Source organism: Pisolithus orientalis (assembly GCF_024613125.1).
Source record: "Pisolithus orientalis strain OTSU chromosome Unknown F5J12scaffold_16, whole genome shotgun sequence".
NCBI classification, from domain to species: Eukaryota; Fungi; Basidiomycota; class Agaricomycetes; order Boletales; family Pisolithaceae; genus Pisolithus; species Pisolithus orientalis.
The window spans coordinates 835,227-850,799 of NW_026260797.1; the positions used below are offsets into that span (position 1 = coordinate 835,227).

Genomic DNA, 15,573 nt, shown 5'->3' on the forward strand with positions numbered 1-15,573 from the left:
TGCCATCCTCGCATTTCCATATCTGATCTCTAAATTGGACGATAGACATTCCGCTGTGTTTTTATGGGTTGGTCAATTGCTCTAACTTGCTGAATGTATGAGTGGGCAAAGATTATGTCTTGTGTTGTTGGGGTCCACAGTGAGATGTACAGGCTAAACACATGACTCTATCTCTACGAGGATGACGGTGAAGGTGAAGGCGACGATGGAGGGGGCTCGTACTTGTACTTCTCCCCCCTCGCCTCCATTCTCTGCTTTGCTTCCTTGAGAGCCCAGGTCTGAATGCTAGCGTGAGATGTGAGCCGGAGAGGATGGGATGGACGAAATGGGGCACACCTGGTATCTGGCTTGTAGTAGAGCAGTACGGCCGCGGCAAGCATGGTGCCAAACATCCCCACATACCAGATGTTCTCCCATTCCTCTTTTACTCGTTTCTGACCAGGCGGAAGAGGCTGCAGAAGTCAACACGAGAAAGTCGGGTGCAGAGCCGCATCAAGTACCTTCTCGCCGAACAACCATCCTCCTGGCTCGTTATAATGTGGGGCCCCGTGAGACGCAAAGCGGGGGCCAACTATTGCGCGGGGGTGGCTCCTTGTGGCATGGAGTGCCCGCAATAGTTGTGGATGGGTTGGAGGCATGACCGACGTTTGAATGGGGGCTGACTGCGTTGCAGGAAGGCTACCACGCTCATCCGAGTAAACACGTGCAAACAAGCCTGGGCAGTCCCAACCCTAACCATAATAATTACTGTACGGTCATACATACGTCTCACACACAGCACCTACGATGGACAAGGATGATCTGGAGACATACCAAGTACAACTCTCGCAGGTCGAGCTCGCGCTACAGACGGATCCGGACAATGAACAGCTGTCGTCGCTGCAGTCGGAGCTGAAAGAGCTCATCTCGCTCGCACAAGAGGCGATCGCGCAGTCTGAGGCTGCTGCGTCGTCTTCTCGCAATGGCACTTCGCGCAAACCTTCTTCCGCTCTGCCCATGTTTACGTGGAAAGCGGGAGAGGAATGCCTTGCCAAGTACTCTGGGGACGGGAGTTGGTATCCTGCGCGCATTATCAGTGTGGGTGGATCGACGGAGAATCCGGTTTACAGCATCGTCTTTCGGGGGTATAACACTACTGAGCTTGTCAAGGGCACGGAGATTAAGTCGCTGCCTGCCAATTACCAGGAGAAGGTTCCAGCTACGTCGAATAAGCGGAAGCTGACAAACGTGGAGGAAGAGGAGAGGGAGAGGAAGAAGAAGAAGAACGAGAAGAAGTTGGAGGCGAAAGCAGCTAAAGCCAAGGAACAAATGGCGAAGCAGGCTCAATGGCAAAAGTTTGCGAAGAAGGCAGAGAAGAAAGGGGTGCAGATAGCTGGCATGTCGGGTACGAGTATATTCAAGACGCCCGATAATCCGCTGGGACGAGGTGAGAGTTGTTTTTCCCCTTTCTTTTCTCTCATTTGGAAATTAAATGGGATATCCGTAGTGGGTGTGACGGGGAGTGGCAAGGGGATGACAGAGGTGAAGCTGATGGGCAAGCACAAATTTGCACCCGTCGACGAGACGGATCGATAGGAGAGAGGAGGGACACGGTCGACGGTGTATGATACACGTGACGCTTTCTTTTTTCCACTATAATATTTGTTGCAACCGCCTCACCGACGCATTTTGTCAGCTGGAAAGAAAATGTAAATATAAAGTGAGCTGCGCCGACGGGACATGTGCTCCTCGGGGTGCGAGGGGATCAACAAGGTCTGTGGTCGGGCTTCCCATTCTGCGAGGTGGATTATTTTCGGACTGTCCAGCGCGGTTGCAGGACGTCGTCGTGTGCAGTCGTGGACGACCGGACATGCCAACTCCCGAGCCCCACACTGCCTCGTCGGATGGAGAAAGGCAAGTCCGTGCACTTCAGCCCACCGTCCTGGCGTGTTCCGATCAGGTTTCTCTGTCTACGGTTCTGGACGAGTTGCTGCTGCTTCGAACGATATATTGCACGTCGGAAATGGCCGTGCGCGGGGTGTTTGTGCGGTGTACCCTTGCAGCGACGCGACGGTCTCCCTCTCTTCTGCGGGTCCAGCCGTGCCTGGCAATTCGTTCCCGCGAGTGGCTTCCGAAGATAGAGTACATACTGGCGCTGTCCTGCGTGTATAGTGGACTGGCTAAGCTACGAATACACATCGTCTCCCCTACAGTTGCCCTCCGAATGGGAATCCCATGCCATCGAAGCCGCTGCCCCCACTCGAGGACGGACTGCTCGAGTCGTACGTGCCGCCCTCGGAACCGAAGACGACGGAACCCGGCTCAGCTATATAATTAGACGAGGGGTCCACGTGTCGATACGAATCATTTCCATCGTGCGCGACGACCACTTCAGCGGACAAGTCCAGAAACTGCCCACACGCGTGACCGGTCAGTCTGCGAAGGGAGTGGTCGGGCACGTACGACTTGTTCCTCGGCCAGAATACTCTGGTGGAGGTTTTTGTTGACGCTCTGCATGTGCACGAGAAGCGTGCGAATGCTGCGCGAGGAGAGACCCCTGTAAGTGGAGACGCGCTCGAGGGCCAAGGGGGGCGTGTGCACGAGTCTGAGTTGCTCGTGCAAGTACAGGACGTAATGTTCCAAGCACTCTAGGTAGTGCCGCTTCTTCTCATGCGACGAAATCGTATCCCTATGTGTGTATTTTAATCACCAGCCGATACGGCAACGGAATCGTCCAAACGTACGGGTCGGTGGGCACGAAGCCAATTTCCTCGGCGACAGCACGCTGGCGGGCCTTGCGCTGTGTCTCTGTTTTGTTTACCAGAGCAGCGTCGAGGTCTGATGTCGGGGGGAGGGGATGTTTTGGCTTGTCAAGGCTGTGGCGATGGAGCAGGTCCGAGGGGGTGGGAATGAGGGTCTGTGGGGTGTCTGTGAACATGTGTGTGGGGGGCTGCTCTGGCTGGGGCGGTGGCAGGGCGATGTCGTAGGCATAGGTGTCGTAGTTGAGGGGGAGGTACTGGTGGTGGTATGGGAGCATGGTGGCCGTCGACGTCGACCGGGGGAGGGCCAGACCAGGAGCAAGATATAACCCGGCGACACGGCTCAGGGGTTGGTCGCAGAAGGCAAGCCGGTGTCCGTTTGGGGCAACTCCGGTTTGCAGATCACGCACTTCCCCGAGGAGCTTGTTTTCTCGAATTCCGGGCCCAAACCAGCAACTGTCCTGCCCCGTCTGTGCATGACACATCTGCCCCTTTGGGAATGTCTTCGAGCCATCGCGGAGATCTAATTCAAAATGATCCAGCCTCAGCGACGTGCAATTTAGACCAGAGCGGAAGGTAAGTTTAATATTAAATCTCCGACTCGGACTTCCTTTTCGGGGCCAACTGGTATTTAATCATTTCTGGCCGGCCCTCGTCCTCACCGCAAAGAGATGTACTCGGGCATCCCCATCGACCCTCTGCTTGCCGCCTACTCGTCCTCCTCTGCGGACATCTATGGTCTCGCAGAATGCCACCCAGACCCATCATCTCATCCGCCCTCCACACTCTCCTCCTCCACCGCCTCGTCAAGTGTGGACATCCCCCTCTCCACCCACCCAAAATTGTCCCCCCGCGATTCGAGTCGTTCAGCTGCCAGAATTACCATCGCACACCCCTACGCCCGTCTATACGCCAAAAAGGACAGTACGAAACGTCGCAAAATATGGAATCATGTGCTCGAAAAGCAGCTCTTTTCGCCCCAAGAACTGTCCGTAATGCGCTTTACCCCCGTTTCTGCTAGAACACCCACTCAATAGATCATCGCTAGATCGACCATGGGCGCCCCTCACAGACGCACTATTTACATCGCTTCCCTGGAAGCCCATATCGATCGCCTTCACAATCAGCTCCTCAGCAGTGGTTTATATCCAATCCCCTTTAATCGCCTCGAACCTTACCGCGGCCTCAATTCCAAAACTGCCAAGGTACCCGCTTACGTACCACGATCGCCAGCTTCTCACTCTCCCCGCAGAGCATGGTTGCAGGCCTCCAGCACGATGCTACACAGTCGAAATTAAAACTCCTCGAACTAGAACGTTCTGTGAGTTTCTCTCCCCCTCACGCACGCCCTCCTCGTGCTTACTCCCCCTTTAGAACACCAATTTGCGCAAGTTTCTGGGCAAATACGACCCCAATGCTATCTCCTTGTCGCATTCTTCGGCACCTTCCACCCTCGCACTCGAAGCTGACGTCCGCAGGCACTCGGTAGACTCGTCTGGGATCGGTATGGGCACACATACAAACGTGAACCACGGTAACTACTGTTCCTACTATCCGTGATCTTCCGCGCGAGGTATAGCGTACGCAAGCGCTCGCGGGTAGTGTTAATGTCTTCCCCCGAATTACTCAGTTTGTTGTATGTACGTTCTCTGAGCACTTCGATTTGCAGGCCTTGTCTGGAATCTTAATATTGATGATATCGTCTCACGCTGTGGTGCGAGAATGGAAAACAGTTGGGCGCCTTGTGAGTCATCTCAAAGAAGAGGGCATTAATTCCAGGCGCATTTTTAGGGGGCGTTGCGAGAGTCCACAAGTAATTTTCATTACATGTTTGTTGGAGCCCTTAGCATGCTGCGTTCCGGATATGCAATGGATAAAGTTGCCTGATAGTTGCTTCTCCGGCACTTGGCGAACCCCACTTGCGCACACTCACCGCTGCTCGTGAGAGAATACATTCATTAATAAAAGAAAAGAAAACCCTCGCGGCGAGACCCAGAACGAACAAGGCAGGGTCTTCCGCACCGGGCTGCGTTGGTGGGTGTGCTGGAGAGGGAGGCGATGGTGACGAGACTCTCAATTGCCAAACGCATGTGGCGTAAACCGGGTGAAAGCCATACGTGAGCAGGTGCGAACTTGTTCCTCCAACCCTGGACAAGTCTATTCCTTATCAACTTACTCAATTTTAGTGCCTTGCCTTGAGGTGATGGAGCATGCACCTCGCTGGCCGTCATCCGATCGGAACGGCTGGCCCTTAGGTCACGGTACACCCTAACGTACCACATCCTGCACTCGATCGGACGCCATCCTCATTACCATTAGTAGCACACACCTGCGACCAAGTAGTCATCGTCGTTTTTCTGGCGATATCATCGCCCCCCTCGCCACTCTCACCAAAACCCATCTCTGTCTAATTTTACCCGCCGATCCTGCTTCCCTTTGCTGCCATGAGGCCGACCTGCTCTTAGCGCACCGCGTTTACTGTGGTACTTTTTCTGTTGCCGAGTGCGTCTTGCCAGATCCGTCGCTACCCTTTCGCGTATATCTGGAGTATGCAGACTCATCGCTACTGTCATCTTCTCTAGTGTGTCAGGAGAAGGCGAGCGCGATCGTGGTGGAGACCGAGAGAGCTGAGAAAATCGACTCGATGATCGAGACGGAGGCGAATTATCTTGACTTGTTCCGTGATCATCAAGTGGCTGTGTGCTGGCTCCTGCTGGCTCAGTCACCTCAGCCCCGGTATCTTGCGATCCTTTGGGGCAACTTTCCATCTCGTCATCGCTTGCATCATCAGATCCTTGACTGTCCTCTTCCTCTTCTCCGTCTCCAGATGATGTATCGTTGTTCTCTCTTGGCTCCCCAGCCTTCACAGCTTCCATGTACTGCCAAGGAAATAATCAGTGCTTCCGCAGCCTGTCAGCAAACTTTGGAGACTAACCTCCTCCAGGAACTTTTGGTCCTTCTTCGCGAATCCACTGGCCGCGACCATGACATCTAGTCTGAATCCCTGACTTTCCTTATCGTCCTCATTCTTGATTGATTTGAATCGGGGATAAAGTGCGCTTTCGTACTTGAAGCGGCGGCGGAAAAACGTCCGGATGCATTCAACATCCCGGTTAAAATACCTGATGGAGAAACCGTCGGCTCGAGCCACCAAAGCTCACCCATCTACTCACCATTCTGCGTTCTCATGTGACGTACTGACCATCTGGGGAAAGTCGATGACGACAGGCTCCCCAGTATCTCTACGTATAAGTATATTGAACTCGTTGAAGTCACAGTGTATTAGTCCAGAATGGGCGAGTCGAACGATGATATCCATCAATGTGGAGTATAATCTCCCCGGGGAAGGGATGTCAGATATCTGTCGACTGGGATAGGCGTTCGTCATAGAAGCAAGTGGCAAGGGTAACCATGACGTACAGAGGATAGGCATCGATGGCCTCCATGAGTATGCAATGCCGTGCGTGGTCAACGGGTTTAGGGACGGGAAAGTCGTGTTCGTAAAGGACCTGAACGAACGACATTACACACCAAAACCGCATGGTTCCGTCAGAAAAGGCCAACCTTCATGAACGCCCACTCTTTTTGAGCGGCCAGACGAGACATGCACATCCACGACGCTGACTTGCGCTTTCCGAGGTAATCCCTCTTTTCCTTGATGGCGCGGAACGAGATGCGGCCCAATCTGAGGCAGAGAAGTCCGCTCATACGGACTGACAACAACGAACATGAGTGAGGCGCCTTACCTGTGGAGTTTCAGCACCATTTCATTGCCTTCCCCGTCTGCGACAATATATACATCTGCACAGATGCAGTGAGCGGTCGAGCTTCGTCGTGATACGGGATCTGTACTGGGCCAGGCAAATGATGAGACCAACGTACCTGCTTCCTTCCCCACCCCAATTTGATTTCCAACCGAGTATATGGAATCACGCTTAGACAGTGCACGCATGGCCAGGTAATCGTATCCGCCATATGTTAGTCTGTACCCGTCGTCTGCTCGTTCATCTAGTCAATACCCATCAGACACTGGGGGAATGCAGTACACTGACATTTCGCATTCTGAACTCTTCCTACCAAGTTTCTTTTCGCCAGCGAACCTAGAAGTTTGTTGACTCCGCCGTTTCTTAAGCCAGAAATTTGAACGACGAGTGGTGTGGGCACGATTTCATGGTTTTTAGACCCGATCTCGACCTACCCCCAAGAGTATTAGCGAGACGATGTGCGAGGCATGAGTCTAGTCTGACCGCTGAAAGCACTCTGAACTCGTCTGAGGTGATATATCGGAGATCAGTTGCATCGAGCTTCATTATGATCGTGTCGACCGAGACGAGAGTTTATGGAGAACTGCCAAGACGGGACATGTCGCCGGGACTCAGCAACTTCATCGACGCGGTACACTGTGATACACTAAATGCCTACTGGCAATGCAGCTATCCGCAAGGCCAACAAGGTTAATACATCTCTCCAGTCCACCGTATGTTTTCGGCCCCTCATGCTCCTATAGGCAACAGCGGTGGAACTCGCAGTTTCTGTCCCCGCCTTGTACCAGGCAGATGGTCGCCAGTACGCACTTTCTTCTCCTTTCGCGTGCATCTCTCTAATACGACTTAGGTTCAGGATCTCCGTAAGAACGGCAAAAGACCTCTCCGAGCACGAGCGCGCCCAGATATGGGAGTTGTTCGAGGAGAACATGTATACCCTGTACGAACGAGCTCGCAACACGCTCTCTCATTCGCAGCCTTTCTCACGTCGAAAGTTAGCTACGTCGACTCATCATTTGGGTGGACCCCAAGATCTAAGAAGCAGGAAATGTTCGATGCACGATCTCGTTTCATAATCGCTTCTCAAGAAGACGCCCTAACTCCTAACCCGCCGGACATCGTTGCATACACTATTTTTCGCTTCGACAGAGAGGAACGTCAGGATGTCGTTTACTGGTACGCCCCGAGTGATTTTCGTCGACCGACTCTTGCATGTCGCGTGTAAGTTACGAACTTCAGGTTTCCAAGAGCGCCAGACATTGTGGTCTTGGGAAACTACTCACGCAGAAACTTTCCGACATCGGCGCAACATGGGGAATGGAGAAAGTCATGCTCACAGTCTTCAAAGGTTGTGTGTAGGTTGAATGACCTTCGTACCTCTTCTAACCCCCTCCCAGATAACCAGTTGGCACTTTCGTTCTATCGCTCTGTCGGGTAGGAAACCTCTTCTAATCCATCCTCGTTGATGTTTATGATTTCCCTGTAGCTTTTCTATCGATGAGATTTCGCCAGATCATCTGGCCAATTCAGAAGAGGGAGCTTCACACAATACCGACTATTCCATTCTGTCAATCCCAATACTATGATACAGGCTCACACGTCCAATACTAAGCGGTAACATTTCAGAAGTATGTACATACACCGTACAGAAAAGCGAGCAGATACGAGGTAGGAGATACAATTACATGTCAGAATAGTCCAAGTAGTGCATTACAATCACCATGCCCAACATTTTATTCTTCAAAGTCCTTGTAAGGTGGGAGGTCCTCTGAATCTTTCTGTTCTCCCTGGTTCTGACTTGCGCCTCCTCCACCCGCACGAACACGCTCTTGTTCTTCCCTTTCCAGCCGCTTCTTCTCGTCTTCAGCAGATTCGAACTGTGGCTTGGGGGCGCTGGTAGCAGAACGCTCCACCTCTTCGCGCTCAAGACGTTTCTTTTCTTCTTCAGCGGTCTCCCCGTGCGATTGAGGGCTACCGTAAAGGTCGTCCACCGACTCCTTTCGGACTTGATCGCCGCTCTGAGCACCCACGCCATGCGATCCATTCCGTACATCCTTCAATGAACCACTGGCAGGTCCTGGACCGGAAGGCCCAGCAGAGAGAGGCACACCAGTTTCCGCGACCGTAGGGACGCCTCCAGGGATGGATGATCCGGGGGAACCCTCACCCACTGGATGCGGACCTGGGGACGGATGTGCGGGAATTGGTGCCGGGCTTCTGTTTAACGCATTCGGGTCGATAGGTGCGGGTGAAGGGCTCTTGCATTCAGTTTCGCCCGGGGGCGGAGTCATCGAGAGACCGGGATGTGTTGGCTCTCCTGCCGGTATATTGTCAAGCTCAGAAGCATGGCTCTCGCCGAACGAACGTGTGTCAGAGCGAGAAAGGTCAGCCACGGGTAAGGTGGTCAGTCCAGGCCTGTATTGGTCAAGAGCCCTTTGGAGAGCTGCACGAGCCCCGGCAGTTTGTTGTGCGCCGGTGTATGGGTTGTTCTGGGTAGGTGGCAACGCGGGCAGAGCTTCAATGATGGGATTCGCAGCTTGCGAGAGCAAGATCAATTTCTCGCCATACTGGAAAAGCAGGTCAGCCATCAACGAGGCAATCTATCACAAGTACTAGTCGCCTACCTCGCGGATCGCCTCCCACTTCGCCCTCTCGCTATCCCTGACGGCCTTACGCTTCAGGATCAGAATTTCTTTCTCTTGTGACTCGTCATTCTTTTCCGCCCGAGCCAGCTGATCCTCAAGTTCGGCGATCTGGCGTTCCGCGTTTTTGTCCTGGCTGTGCTCGAGTTTTCTGATGCGACTTTGCAAGTTGGCACGAGCGTTCCGCTTCGGTGTAATGGCCGATTCTGCGTCGCGAAGTGCTTTGAGAGGGGACCTGGCAGCATCGAGTTTGACGGCCAATGACGAAGCAATTGATCCATTTACGAAATTGAGATACGCCAGCCGATCCGTGACTGCAAGGGAGCAAGCAACATTAGTGACAAATCCGAGGCCGATCGCATCGATGATGCTCACCATCTCTGAGATCGGCTTCATCACCTTGACCCCAAGTGTACAATTCTTTGCTCTGCGCCTTGGCGTCCCTTGCAAGACTATCCAAGTCGAGCGCAACGCCCTTCTCGGTCGTGATTATGCGTTGGATAGGCGTGGTATTTGTGTACTGCTGGCCGATGTTGCGCAGCTGGAACTGCAAAGTCTCGAGGGTATGGGACCGGGTTCCACCGCCTTGGGCAGCTGCTTGATTTGCAGAGGGCTGCTCGCCCCCTCCAGAGGATGCACCAGGGACATGACCAGCCAGGGGGGACTGGTTGATCGCGCTCTGCGCTTTGTCTGCGATCTGAGAAAAGAAGCCTGAAAACGACATGATACAAGTCTGTAGGGAGGAAGGAAGTCACGAATGCGACGACAGCTGTGGGGGTCGAGGGTTATATACCCAAATTGCGGCGCAGCCACTATGGCGTCAGTGACGGTGTTGGACTCCAGATCGCTGCGGCTACACAGCCACTGGGACACACAGGTATTGCTACAGACTACACACAACATATTTCATTCATTATACCGGTCTTGCTATGGGAGTCTACAGCGCAGCATTCGAAAACTGGCCTCTCGGATAAAACAAATAAATCAGCCAGAAGGAAAATGCGAACCAACTCATACAGAAAAAAAGAGGAAAGCGATGTGCCCTAGACAATGATCTTCTTCGCTGTCTTGCCCTTCTTCTCCGAGTCCTTGTGGGACAAGAACTCCACCTCGGTCGCAAGCGGCCCTGCCAACTTTTGTGGCTCCGGATATCCAAGGACATTCGTCTTGAAATGCCGCCCTATGACCTCGATTCGCTCACGCAACTTGTCCTCCTCCAATGAGGGGGCAAGCCGCGTCCAAATCGAAAGTCGGTAAAACTGAGGTCGGGTCGAGACGATCACCCCGGTAATTAGCGACTGTGGGTTAGGGTCTGATGGATCTGCGTTCGTAAGATAGGGGTCGAATGTCTCCCCAATCGCAGCGAGCATCTATCATCGCTTCAGCGCTCAAAGGAAACCAACGCTGGGAATGTGCACATACCGTATAAAGCCACATTTTGTCTACGTTGCCCCTGTTCTTTTCCTTTGGCAGCTGTATACTCCATTTTCCGCCATGCTTGTTTGCCTCGTCTTCCCAAGCCGGGATGATGCCGTCCTTCAAGACTAGGTTTGGTGCGACGAAGTATGCAACATCACTCTGCACCTACCTTGAAAAGATAGTAATTGGCTTTCTGAGGAAGTTGTGAGGGAGGTACGATGTGGTTGTACAAGCTAGCAACTTATGAAAATCACGACGACGGCTGGACAAAGATGACCTACCCCCAGAACTCTTCTACGCTATCGAAACTAATAACTCGTTTGATGTCTTCCATCCACCCCTGCGCAGAAGCTGCGCTGGGTGTCTGAGGAAGCGGTGTCTGAGGGAAGGCGGTACTGGGGGTTTGGGGAAGGTTCCGGCCTTTTGTAGCCGGCGAATCAAACCAAAGTGTCCAAGCCGAGTAAAGGGGGTGCTGGCAAGTGCGACAGTGAACAATCTAAGATCAGCGGAAGTACGAAAGAGCATACTTTGACGTTGAAATTGGCGGGGTCGCTGAAGACCGTTCGGATACCCTCAGCTTGGGCCTGCATGTCGACTTCCTGTATTTCGCCAGGTTCAGAGTCATCCCCCGTGGACTTGTGCTTGCTGCTGTCTGGGTTCTCAGCCAGAGCGGCGTTGAGAGCGGCTTTGTTGGCTTGCTGAGCGGATGCAGGGAGCGTGGAGGCCATGCTGGGTTAAAACAAAGACAAAATTGATGCAATCCGGCTGCTTCTGAGAATCTTTGGGTGTGATACGACTGTCAAAGCCACTATCGAAAAGGCGAGCGAGGAGTCGACGCTTTGTGATTTCCAATGGGTGGGAGCGTTGGTGCGTCGTTGTGTTTTTTTTTTCGAGTTATTTATTTCTTATGTGATAAGATGAAAATAATAACAATAATAATAATAACTACGTATCCTCGGCCGTCCATCGTAGTCGCCTGCAGGATGGACGCATTCCAGGCCAAGCTCGTCGCTGCAGCGATAGGCTCCATGGCGACATCACTATCGAGTAGGTCCGCGTCTACACAGTCCACGCGAGTTGCATAATGAACACACGCTTTCTACAGTGACCCCCTTTGACGTCGTCAAGACCCGCCTTCAGACTCAACCCAAGGAACCGTTGTTTTCCCGGCCACCGCTCAACAAATGCTGTCAGCCGTCTCACATAACTTGCGTTCGGAACATGTCGTCCCTTGCCAGACCTCTAGAGGAGGTCGTGTGTGTATATGATCATGGCATATTGCGCCGCGAACGAGTCAATGGCTTCCTCGATGCTATCCGACACATATGGAGGCATGAGGGCATGCGCGGCCTCTGGAAAGGTGCTGGAACATCCCTGTAAGTACCACCACCCGCACCTGAGAATCAAGACACTAATTTTGGCAAAGCTTAATCGGCGTGCCTTCGTCGACCATGTACATGCTGACTTACGACCACCTACTGCGAAACGTGTTTCCACATTTCATCTCATCGCCTACCCTCGTACCTCTGGTGGCTGGAATCACTGCTCGGACCGCCATTACCACTGCCTTATCCCCCCTTGAACTAATTCGTACTAACCTGCAATCCACGCCCAAATCACCTGACCAGCCACATACGCTCCCTTCTGTGCTCCGATCAATAGGGGCAGTCGTCCGAAGACAAGGCGTTCTCTTCCTGTGGCGAGGTCTAGGCCCTACATTATGGAGAGACGTGCCTTTCAGTGGCATCTACTGGGCAGGGTACGAAGGATGGAAGCGCTACTTTGAGTCTCAAGGTCAAAGCGGTGCATACGTCACATTTACTTGTGGGGCCATAAGCGGCACAACAGCCTCTCTTCTGACGTCCCCTTTTGACGTCCTCAAAACCAGAAGGCAAGCATTGCTTATGGCCGGAACAATTCCTTCCCAAGCAAGAGGTACAATACCCCTGTGCCTGCGGATAATTCGCACAGAAGGCCTAGCCGCGTTGTTTGCTGGTGTATGGCCACGGACAACCAAGATTGCACCTGCCTGTGGTATCATGATCGCATGCTTCGAGGTACATTGCCAGAGATCCATTCGATGACCTCCCCGCTGACCCCCTTTCACCAGGGCATTGGCAAGTTTTTGGTGAAGAAGGATTAGACCCCATACCGTCTTGCATAGCTTTCACATTATGCGACAATATATTGAGCACTCACACATTCGTTTGATGCATCTCTACTGGTTTATGGTATCCGTAATAACTCAACATGGTGTCATTACATGGTCCTCAGCCCAGACAATTATGATCACCCCAACCGATTCAACTGCTTCTTGGCACTTGAAAGCTTACCACCGACACGGTCGACGTCGTTTGTCAAGCCATCGAGCATTTCATTGTGTAGCCTGAGCTCTGCACCGATAGCTTCTCCGAGATGCCGTTGGCGCTGCAGGATGGTCGTTAACTGAGACAATTGAGCATCCTGCTGTTCCATCTGCACTTTCTGCAGCCCAAGTAAGCCATGGTCATCGAGAGGGCGAGTCTGCTCAGTCTCCTGTGGGTTCTTCAGAGCCGCACCGAATACGCGTGAAACGGGCTTGTTGCTCCCGAGGAGGGCAACCCGGTCAGACTCGGGTGCAATGGAGACATTGGTGAATGTGGCAGGAGTAGGTGTTGTCAGAGTATTTGCTCGAGAGGTTTGACGGGCCACAGTAACTATCTTGCCCAGCTTCTCGCAGTCGTCCTGCAGTCGCGCGACCATGTCGGTCCTGCGCTGTAGTTCGCCCTCTGCCATCCCCGTCATACCTAGTTCCTGCAAACCCTCTGTCAGAATGCGCACACGAGAGAGGATCTCTGCTAATTTCTTCTTCGCCTGGACGTTTGCGGTGTGCGAGGCGCCCACGTCACCCCTATCGGAAAGCGTGTCCCGTCTGTTGATGTCCGCACGGGCGTCACGTATGCGGGACTGCAACTCGAGGTGCTCGTCAAGCCATGACGCCGAGGAGAATTGCATGGAGCCACTCCCAGCAGCTGGTGTTTGCTTTCCAACTGGCACACCCAAGAATTCCCGGAACGCATAGCTCTCTCTCCACTTGTCCTCTTTAGCGCCAATGATTGCTCGGAGGTACGCCTCGAGCCCCGCTCTACGCTGTTCAATCGTCGAGCTCTCGTCTTTAAACGGGCCTTTGAAGATGGCAAACGTGTTCTTGGGTGGGAGCACCGCGGGTGGTGGCGAGCCGGTCGACTTGGTGAGTTCGGTGTGGAGTTCGATGAACTCGGAGTACCGTCGCCACATCTGCCATGAACGAACGTGAGCTTGTATTTCGATGCGGTATACGACATGGGGTTTGGGTGTCTGCCGCTCTTCGTGCCCGCGAATAGAGACTGCTTGAATGGCAGCGGCCATGGTGGTATTGACGACTCTAGTCGCGTGCGCACGGCACTGATCTCCACACGACTCAACACAAACAAAGCACGTATCATCCGTACATATTATACAACACCTCGCGCCCCTCCATCACGAGCACGGGTTCTCGACAGCCTGCTGCACTTTATCCGTGGAGGACGACGCGCTCTCCTCTATTGAATCTATTCCTTCACCAATTGCCACGTTGCCGATGAGATATCGAAGAACGTCACTGAGGGTAATGATGCCCAGCAGCCGACCCTTCTTCCCCCCTCTTTTTTCCTCCTCCTGAATCTCGCATTGAGTATTGTTCTACGGATGCAAGAACCCAACTGACCTCTCCTTGGACCACCACTAGTCTGTGCACACGACGCTTCTTGATCAACTGCAGAAGCGTGCCGAGCGAATCTCCAGCTGTGCAGATGACCACCCCAGGAAAATCGGGGGATCGCTGATTCAATGCTTCAGAGATAGTGAGATCGAGTGCTTGGTAAGCACCGAGTCGCACAAGTGTCTACCGTAAACCTTCATTGAGAGTTTCACCTGAGATGCCCAAGTAACGTACGATAACGTCGACGGTCTCGTAGAGATTGACTACCACGCCGTCTTTGTCGATGATGGGAACGGCAGATATCGCGCGCTCTGAGAACATGTGCACGACATCAAACACGGGGGAGTCCAATGTTGCAGTGGCAATAGGCCAGTAAGGGTTAGTGTTATCCGGAGGGGGATTTTGAGAGACATAGGTTCCGATCTTCAATTTGCGCAAGGACAGGTGCAGTTGTTGAATTTCTCTCGTGCACTTAAAAAAAGAGGTTGATCTTGTGCGAAAGGAAAGGCAATGGGCCATACGTTTATAGATATGAATTTGAGGAGACGATATTGGGTCAGGACGGAGACTATGACTTCATGACCCGTTTCAGTGTCATAATCGAGCAAGGGGAGACGGCGGGCGTGGGTTTGGATGAGTAGTTTAGCGGCATCGTAAAATGTGCTACTTGGATGTTCACGAAGCATCGGGGGAGTTGCTACGCCGAGACTTTTCTCGATGTCTGGAATGATCATTGAGCAACACGAGCACATTAGAAGAGAGAAGGTGGACTGGCCTCTCAATGATTCAAGACGGAATGTTTCGACATCTGCTGTGGCGGTATCGTAGTTAGCGTTGTCGTAGTAGTACTGGATCAAGTGTATGATGTCCAGGACGGTCAGCATGCCTGCAAACTTGGATTTTTCGCTGTTCCAAAGGGGAGCAGACACGACTCCTGCGGGGAAATAGAACGATCAATTGCAGATATGCGATCGGAGAGAATCCGGCTTGCCATTGAGGAGAAGACACTGGAGGGCCTTCTTGACGTTGAGTTTGGTGTCGAGGACGATGAGCCTGTAGCTGACTGGGAAAGCGTCGTAGCAGGTGCGGCCCTTGAGGACGTTGCGGATGGCGTGGAGTGCGGCATCGTGTGCCTCCTGGGACTGCACAGGCGGGAGGTGGGAGGGTGCTCGTGGCCTGCGGGTTGACGGCTTGCGCTTGGGAGTGCGTGGGGACTGCGTCGGCGACAGGGACGCGTTCATGGGGTGTGTGCGACGAGCTCGACAGTTATTTTTATTTTTATTTATGTAGAT

The 15,573-nt window shown here is 53.0% G+C and overlaps 11 protein-coding genes across 11 annotated transcripts; 4 read left to right on the top strand and 7 right to left on the bottom strand.

Moving 5' to 3' along the window:
* Positions 1-173: 173 nt before the first annotated feature.
* Positions 174-638, bottom strand: F5J12DRAFT_721534 (ESSS subunit of NADH:ubiquinone oxidoreductase-domain-containing protein; the record flags this gene model as incomplete). Its single annotated transcript, XM_051741317.1, has 3 exons — positions 174-285; positions 337-452; positions 501-638. 3 exons carry the CDS (start codon positions 636-638, stop codon positions 174-176), a joined length of 366 nt encoding a protein of 121 aa, XP_051599608.1.
* A 68-nt stretch (positions 639-706) lies between these two features.
* On the top strand, positions 707-1,755 carry F5J12DRAFT_134593 (uncharacterized protein). The gene is made up of 2 exons (XM_051738094.1): positions 707-1,426; positions 1,487-1,755. Exons 1-2 carry the CDS (start codon positions 787-789, stop codon positions 1,573-1,575), a joined length of 729 nt encoding a protein of 242 aa, XP_051599609.1. The 5' UTR covers positions 707-786; the 3' UTR covers positions 1,576-1,755.
* Positions 1,756-2,186: 431 nt separating this feature from the next.
* Positions 2,187-3,016, bottom strand: F5J12DRAFT_893386 (uncharacterized protein; the record flags this gene model as incomplete). The annotated part of the gene is made up of 3 exons (XM_051747648.1): positions 2,187-2,390; positions 2,443-2,668; positions 2,724-3,016. 3 exons carry the CDS (start codon positions 3,014-3,016, stop codon positions 2,187-2,189), a joined length of 723 nt encoding a protein of 240 aa, XP_051599610.1.
* Positions 3,017-3,409: 393 nt separating this feature from the next.
* On the top strand, positions 3,410-4,647 carry F5J12DRAFT_941972 (uncharacterized protein; the record flags this gene model as incomplete). The annotated part of the gene is made up of 4 exons (XM_051749700.1): positions 3,410-3,726; positions 3,787-3,943; positions 3,991-4,059; positions 4,113-4,647. 4 exons carry the CDS (start codon positions 3,410-3,412, stop codon positions 4,296-4,298), a joined length of 729 nt encoding a protein of 242 aa, XP_051599611.1. The 3' UTR covers positions 4,299-4,647.
* A 278-nt stretch (positions 4,648-4,925) lies between these two features.
* F5J12DRAFT_836084 (RIO1 family-domain-containing protein) lies at positions 4,926-7,091 on the bottom strand. Its single transcript, XM_051745955.1, has 9 exons — positions 6,986-7,091; positions 6,791-6,932; positions 6,621-6,734; positions 6,485-6,539; positions 6,303-6,423; positions 6,159-6,247; positions 5,912-6,106; positions 5,674-5,860; positions 4,926-5,617 (listed from the first exon to the last, which is right to left on the bottom strand). Exons 1-9 carry the CDS (start codon positions 7,046-7,048, stop codon positions 5,126-5,128), a joined length of 1,458 nt encoding a protein of 485 aa, XP_051599612.1. The 5' UTR covers positions 7,049-7,091; the 3' UTR covers positions 4,926-5,125.
* Positions 7,092-7,099: 8 nt separating this feature from the next.
* On the top strand, positions 7,100-8,162 carry F5J12DRAFT_134876 (acyl-CoA N-acyltransferase). The gene is made up of 7 exons (XM_051738096.1): positions 7,100-7,191; positions 7,246-7,304; positions 7,353-7,442; positions 7,502-7,678; positions 7,729-7,850; positions 7,900-7,936; positions 7,989-8,162. The coding sequence occupies exons 1-7, from the start codon at positions 7,153-7,155 to the stop codon at positions 8,086-8,088; spliced, it is 624 nt and encodes a 207-aa protein (XP_051599613.1). The 5' UTR covers positions 7,100-7,152; the 3' UTR covers positions 8,089-8,162.
* On the bottom strand, positions 7,988-9,996 carry F5J12DRAFT_134874 (Eisosome component PIL1-domain-containing protein). The gene is made up of 3 exons (XM_051738095.1): positions 9,520-9,996; positions 9,127-9,458; positions 7,988-9,069 (listed from the first exon to the last, which is right to left on the bottom strand). Exons 1-3 carry the CDS (start codon positions 9,866-9,868, stop codon positions 8,236-8,238), a joined length of 1,515 nt encoding a protein of 504 aa, XP_051599614.1. The 5' UTR covers positions 9,869-9,996; the 3' UTR covers positions 7,988-8,235.
* Positions 9,997-10,028: 32 nt separating this feature from the next.
* Positions 10,029-11,523, bottom strand: F5J12DRAFT_836089 (eukaryotic translation initiation factor 4E class I). Its single transcript, XM_051745956.1, has 6 exons — positions 11,481-11,523; positions 11,091-11,430; positions 10,845-11,035; positions 10,733-10,796; positions 10,567-10,680; positions 10,029-10,514 (listed from the first exon to the last, which is right to left on the bottom strand). Exons 2-6 carry the CDS (start codon positions 11,289-11,291, stop codon positions 10,188-10,190), a joined length of 897 nt encoding a protein of 298 aa, XP_051599615.1. The 5' UTR covers positions 11,292-11,430; positions 11,481-11,523; the 3' UTR covers positions 10,029-10,187.
* Positions 11,310-12,779, top strand: F5J12DRAFT_134926 (mitochondrial carrier domain-containing protein). Its single transcript, XM_051738097.1, has 5 exons — positions 11,310-11,430; positions 11,481-11,610; positions 11,669-11,939; positions 11,990-12,620; positions 12,674-12,779. Exons 2-5 carry the CDS (start codon positions 11,481-11,483, stop codon positions 12,704-12,706), a joined length of 1,065 nt encoding a protein of 354 aa, XP_051599616.1. The 5' UTR covers positions 11,310-11,430; the 3' UTR covers positions 12,707-12,779.
* On the bottom strand, positions 12,780-14,277 carry F5J12DRAFT_134927 (Phox homologous domain-containing protein). The gene has a single exon (XM_051738098.1). The coding sequence runs from the start codon at positions 13,948-13,950 to the stop codon at positions 12,853-12,855; it is 1,098 nt and encodes a 365-aa protein (XP_051599617.1). The 5' UTR covers positions 13,951-14,277; the 3' UTR covers positions 12,780-12,852.
* F5J12DRAFT_906036 (uncharacterized protein) lies at positions 14,180-15,522 on the bottom strand (the record flags this gene model as incomplete). The annotated part of the gene is made up of 5 exons (XM_051748739.1): positions 14,180-14,464; positions 14,516-14,752; positions 14,803-15,002; positions 15,075-15,187; positions 15,290-15,522. The coding sequence occupies 5 exons, from the start codon at positions 15,520-15,522 to the stop codon at positions 14,180-14,182; spliced, it is 1,068 nt and encodes a 355-aa protein (XP_051599618.1).
* Positions 15,523-15,573: the final 51 nt, after the last annotated feature.

Coding starts and splice junctions, on each gene's coding strand:
- F5J12DRAFT_134593 (XM_051738094.1), top strand. CDS start 787: ATGGACAAGGATGATCTGGAGACATACCAAGTACAACTCTCGCAGGTC. Junction 1,427..1,486: donor CGATAATCCGCTGGGACGAG/GTGAGAGTTGTT, acceptor GGATATCCGTAG/TGGGTGTGACGGGGAGTGGC.
- F5J12DRAFT_836084 (XM_051745955.1), bottom strand. CDS start 7,048: ATGAAGCTCGATGCAACTGATCTCCGATATATCACCTCAGACGAGTTC. Junction 6,735..6,790: donor AAGAGTTCAGAATGCGAAAT/GTCAGTGTACTG, acceptor ATGAACGAGCAG/ACGACGGGTACAGACTAACA. Junction 6,424..6,484: donor ATGGTGCTGAAACTCCACAG/GTAAGGCGCCTC, acceptor TCTCTGCCTCAG/ATTGGGCCGCATCTCGTTCC.
- F5J12DRAFT_134876 (XM_051738096.1), top strand. CDS start 7,153: ATGCCTACTGGCAATGCAGCTATCCGCAAGGCCAACAAG. Junction 7,192..7,245: donor CTATCCGCAAGGCCAACAAG/GTTAATACATCT, acceptor ATGCTCCTATAG/GCAACAGCGGTGGAACTCGC. Junction 7,679..7,728: donor CGTCAGGATGTCGTTTACTG/GTACGCCCCGAG, acceptor GTCGCGTGTAAG/TTACGAACTTCAGGTTTCCA.
- F5J12DRAFT_134874 (XM_051738095.1), bottom strand. CDS start 9,868: ATGTCGTTTTCAGGCTTCTTTTCTCAGATCGCAGACAAAGCGCAGAGC. Junction 9,459..9,519: donor TGAAGCCGATCTCAGAGATG/GTGAGCATCATC, acceptor GCTCCCTTGCAG/TCACGGATCGGCTGGCGTAT. Junction 9,070..9,126: donor AGTGGGAGGCGATCCGCGAG/GTAGGCGACTAG, acceptor CTGCTTTTCCAG/TATGGCGAGAAATTGATCTT.
- F5J12DRAFT_836089 (XM_051745956.1), bottom strand. CDS start 11,291: ATGGCCTCCACGCTCCCTGCATCCGCTCAGCAAGCCAACAAAGCCGCT. Junction 10,797..10,844: donor AGCGTAGAAGAGTTCTGGGG/GTAGGTCATCTT, acceptor ATAAGTTGCTAG/CTTGTACAACCACATCGTAC. Junction 10,681..10,732: donor CCAATTACTATCTTTTCAAG/GTAGGTGCAGAG, acceptor CTAGTCTTGAAG/GACGGCATCATCCCGGCTTG.
- F5J12DRAFT_134926 (XM_051738097.1), top strand. CDS start 11,481: ATGAAAATAATAACAATAATAATAATAACTACGTATCCTCGGCCGTCC. Junction 11,940..11,989: donor AAAGGTGCTGGAACATCCCT/GTAAGTACCACC, acceptor ATTTTGGCAAAG/CTTAATCGGCGTGCCTTCGT. Junction 12,621..12,673: donor TCATGATCGCATGCTTCGAG/GTACATTGCCAG, acceptor CCCTTTCACCAG/GGCATTGGCAAGTTTTTGGT.
- F5J12DRAFT_134927 (XM_051738098.1), bottom strand. CDS start 13,950: ATGGCCGCTGCCATTCAAGCAGTCTCTATTCGCGGGCACGAAGAGCGG.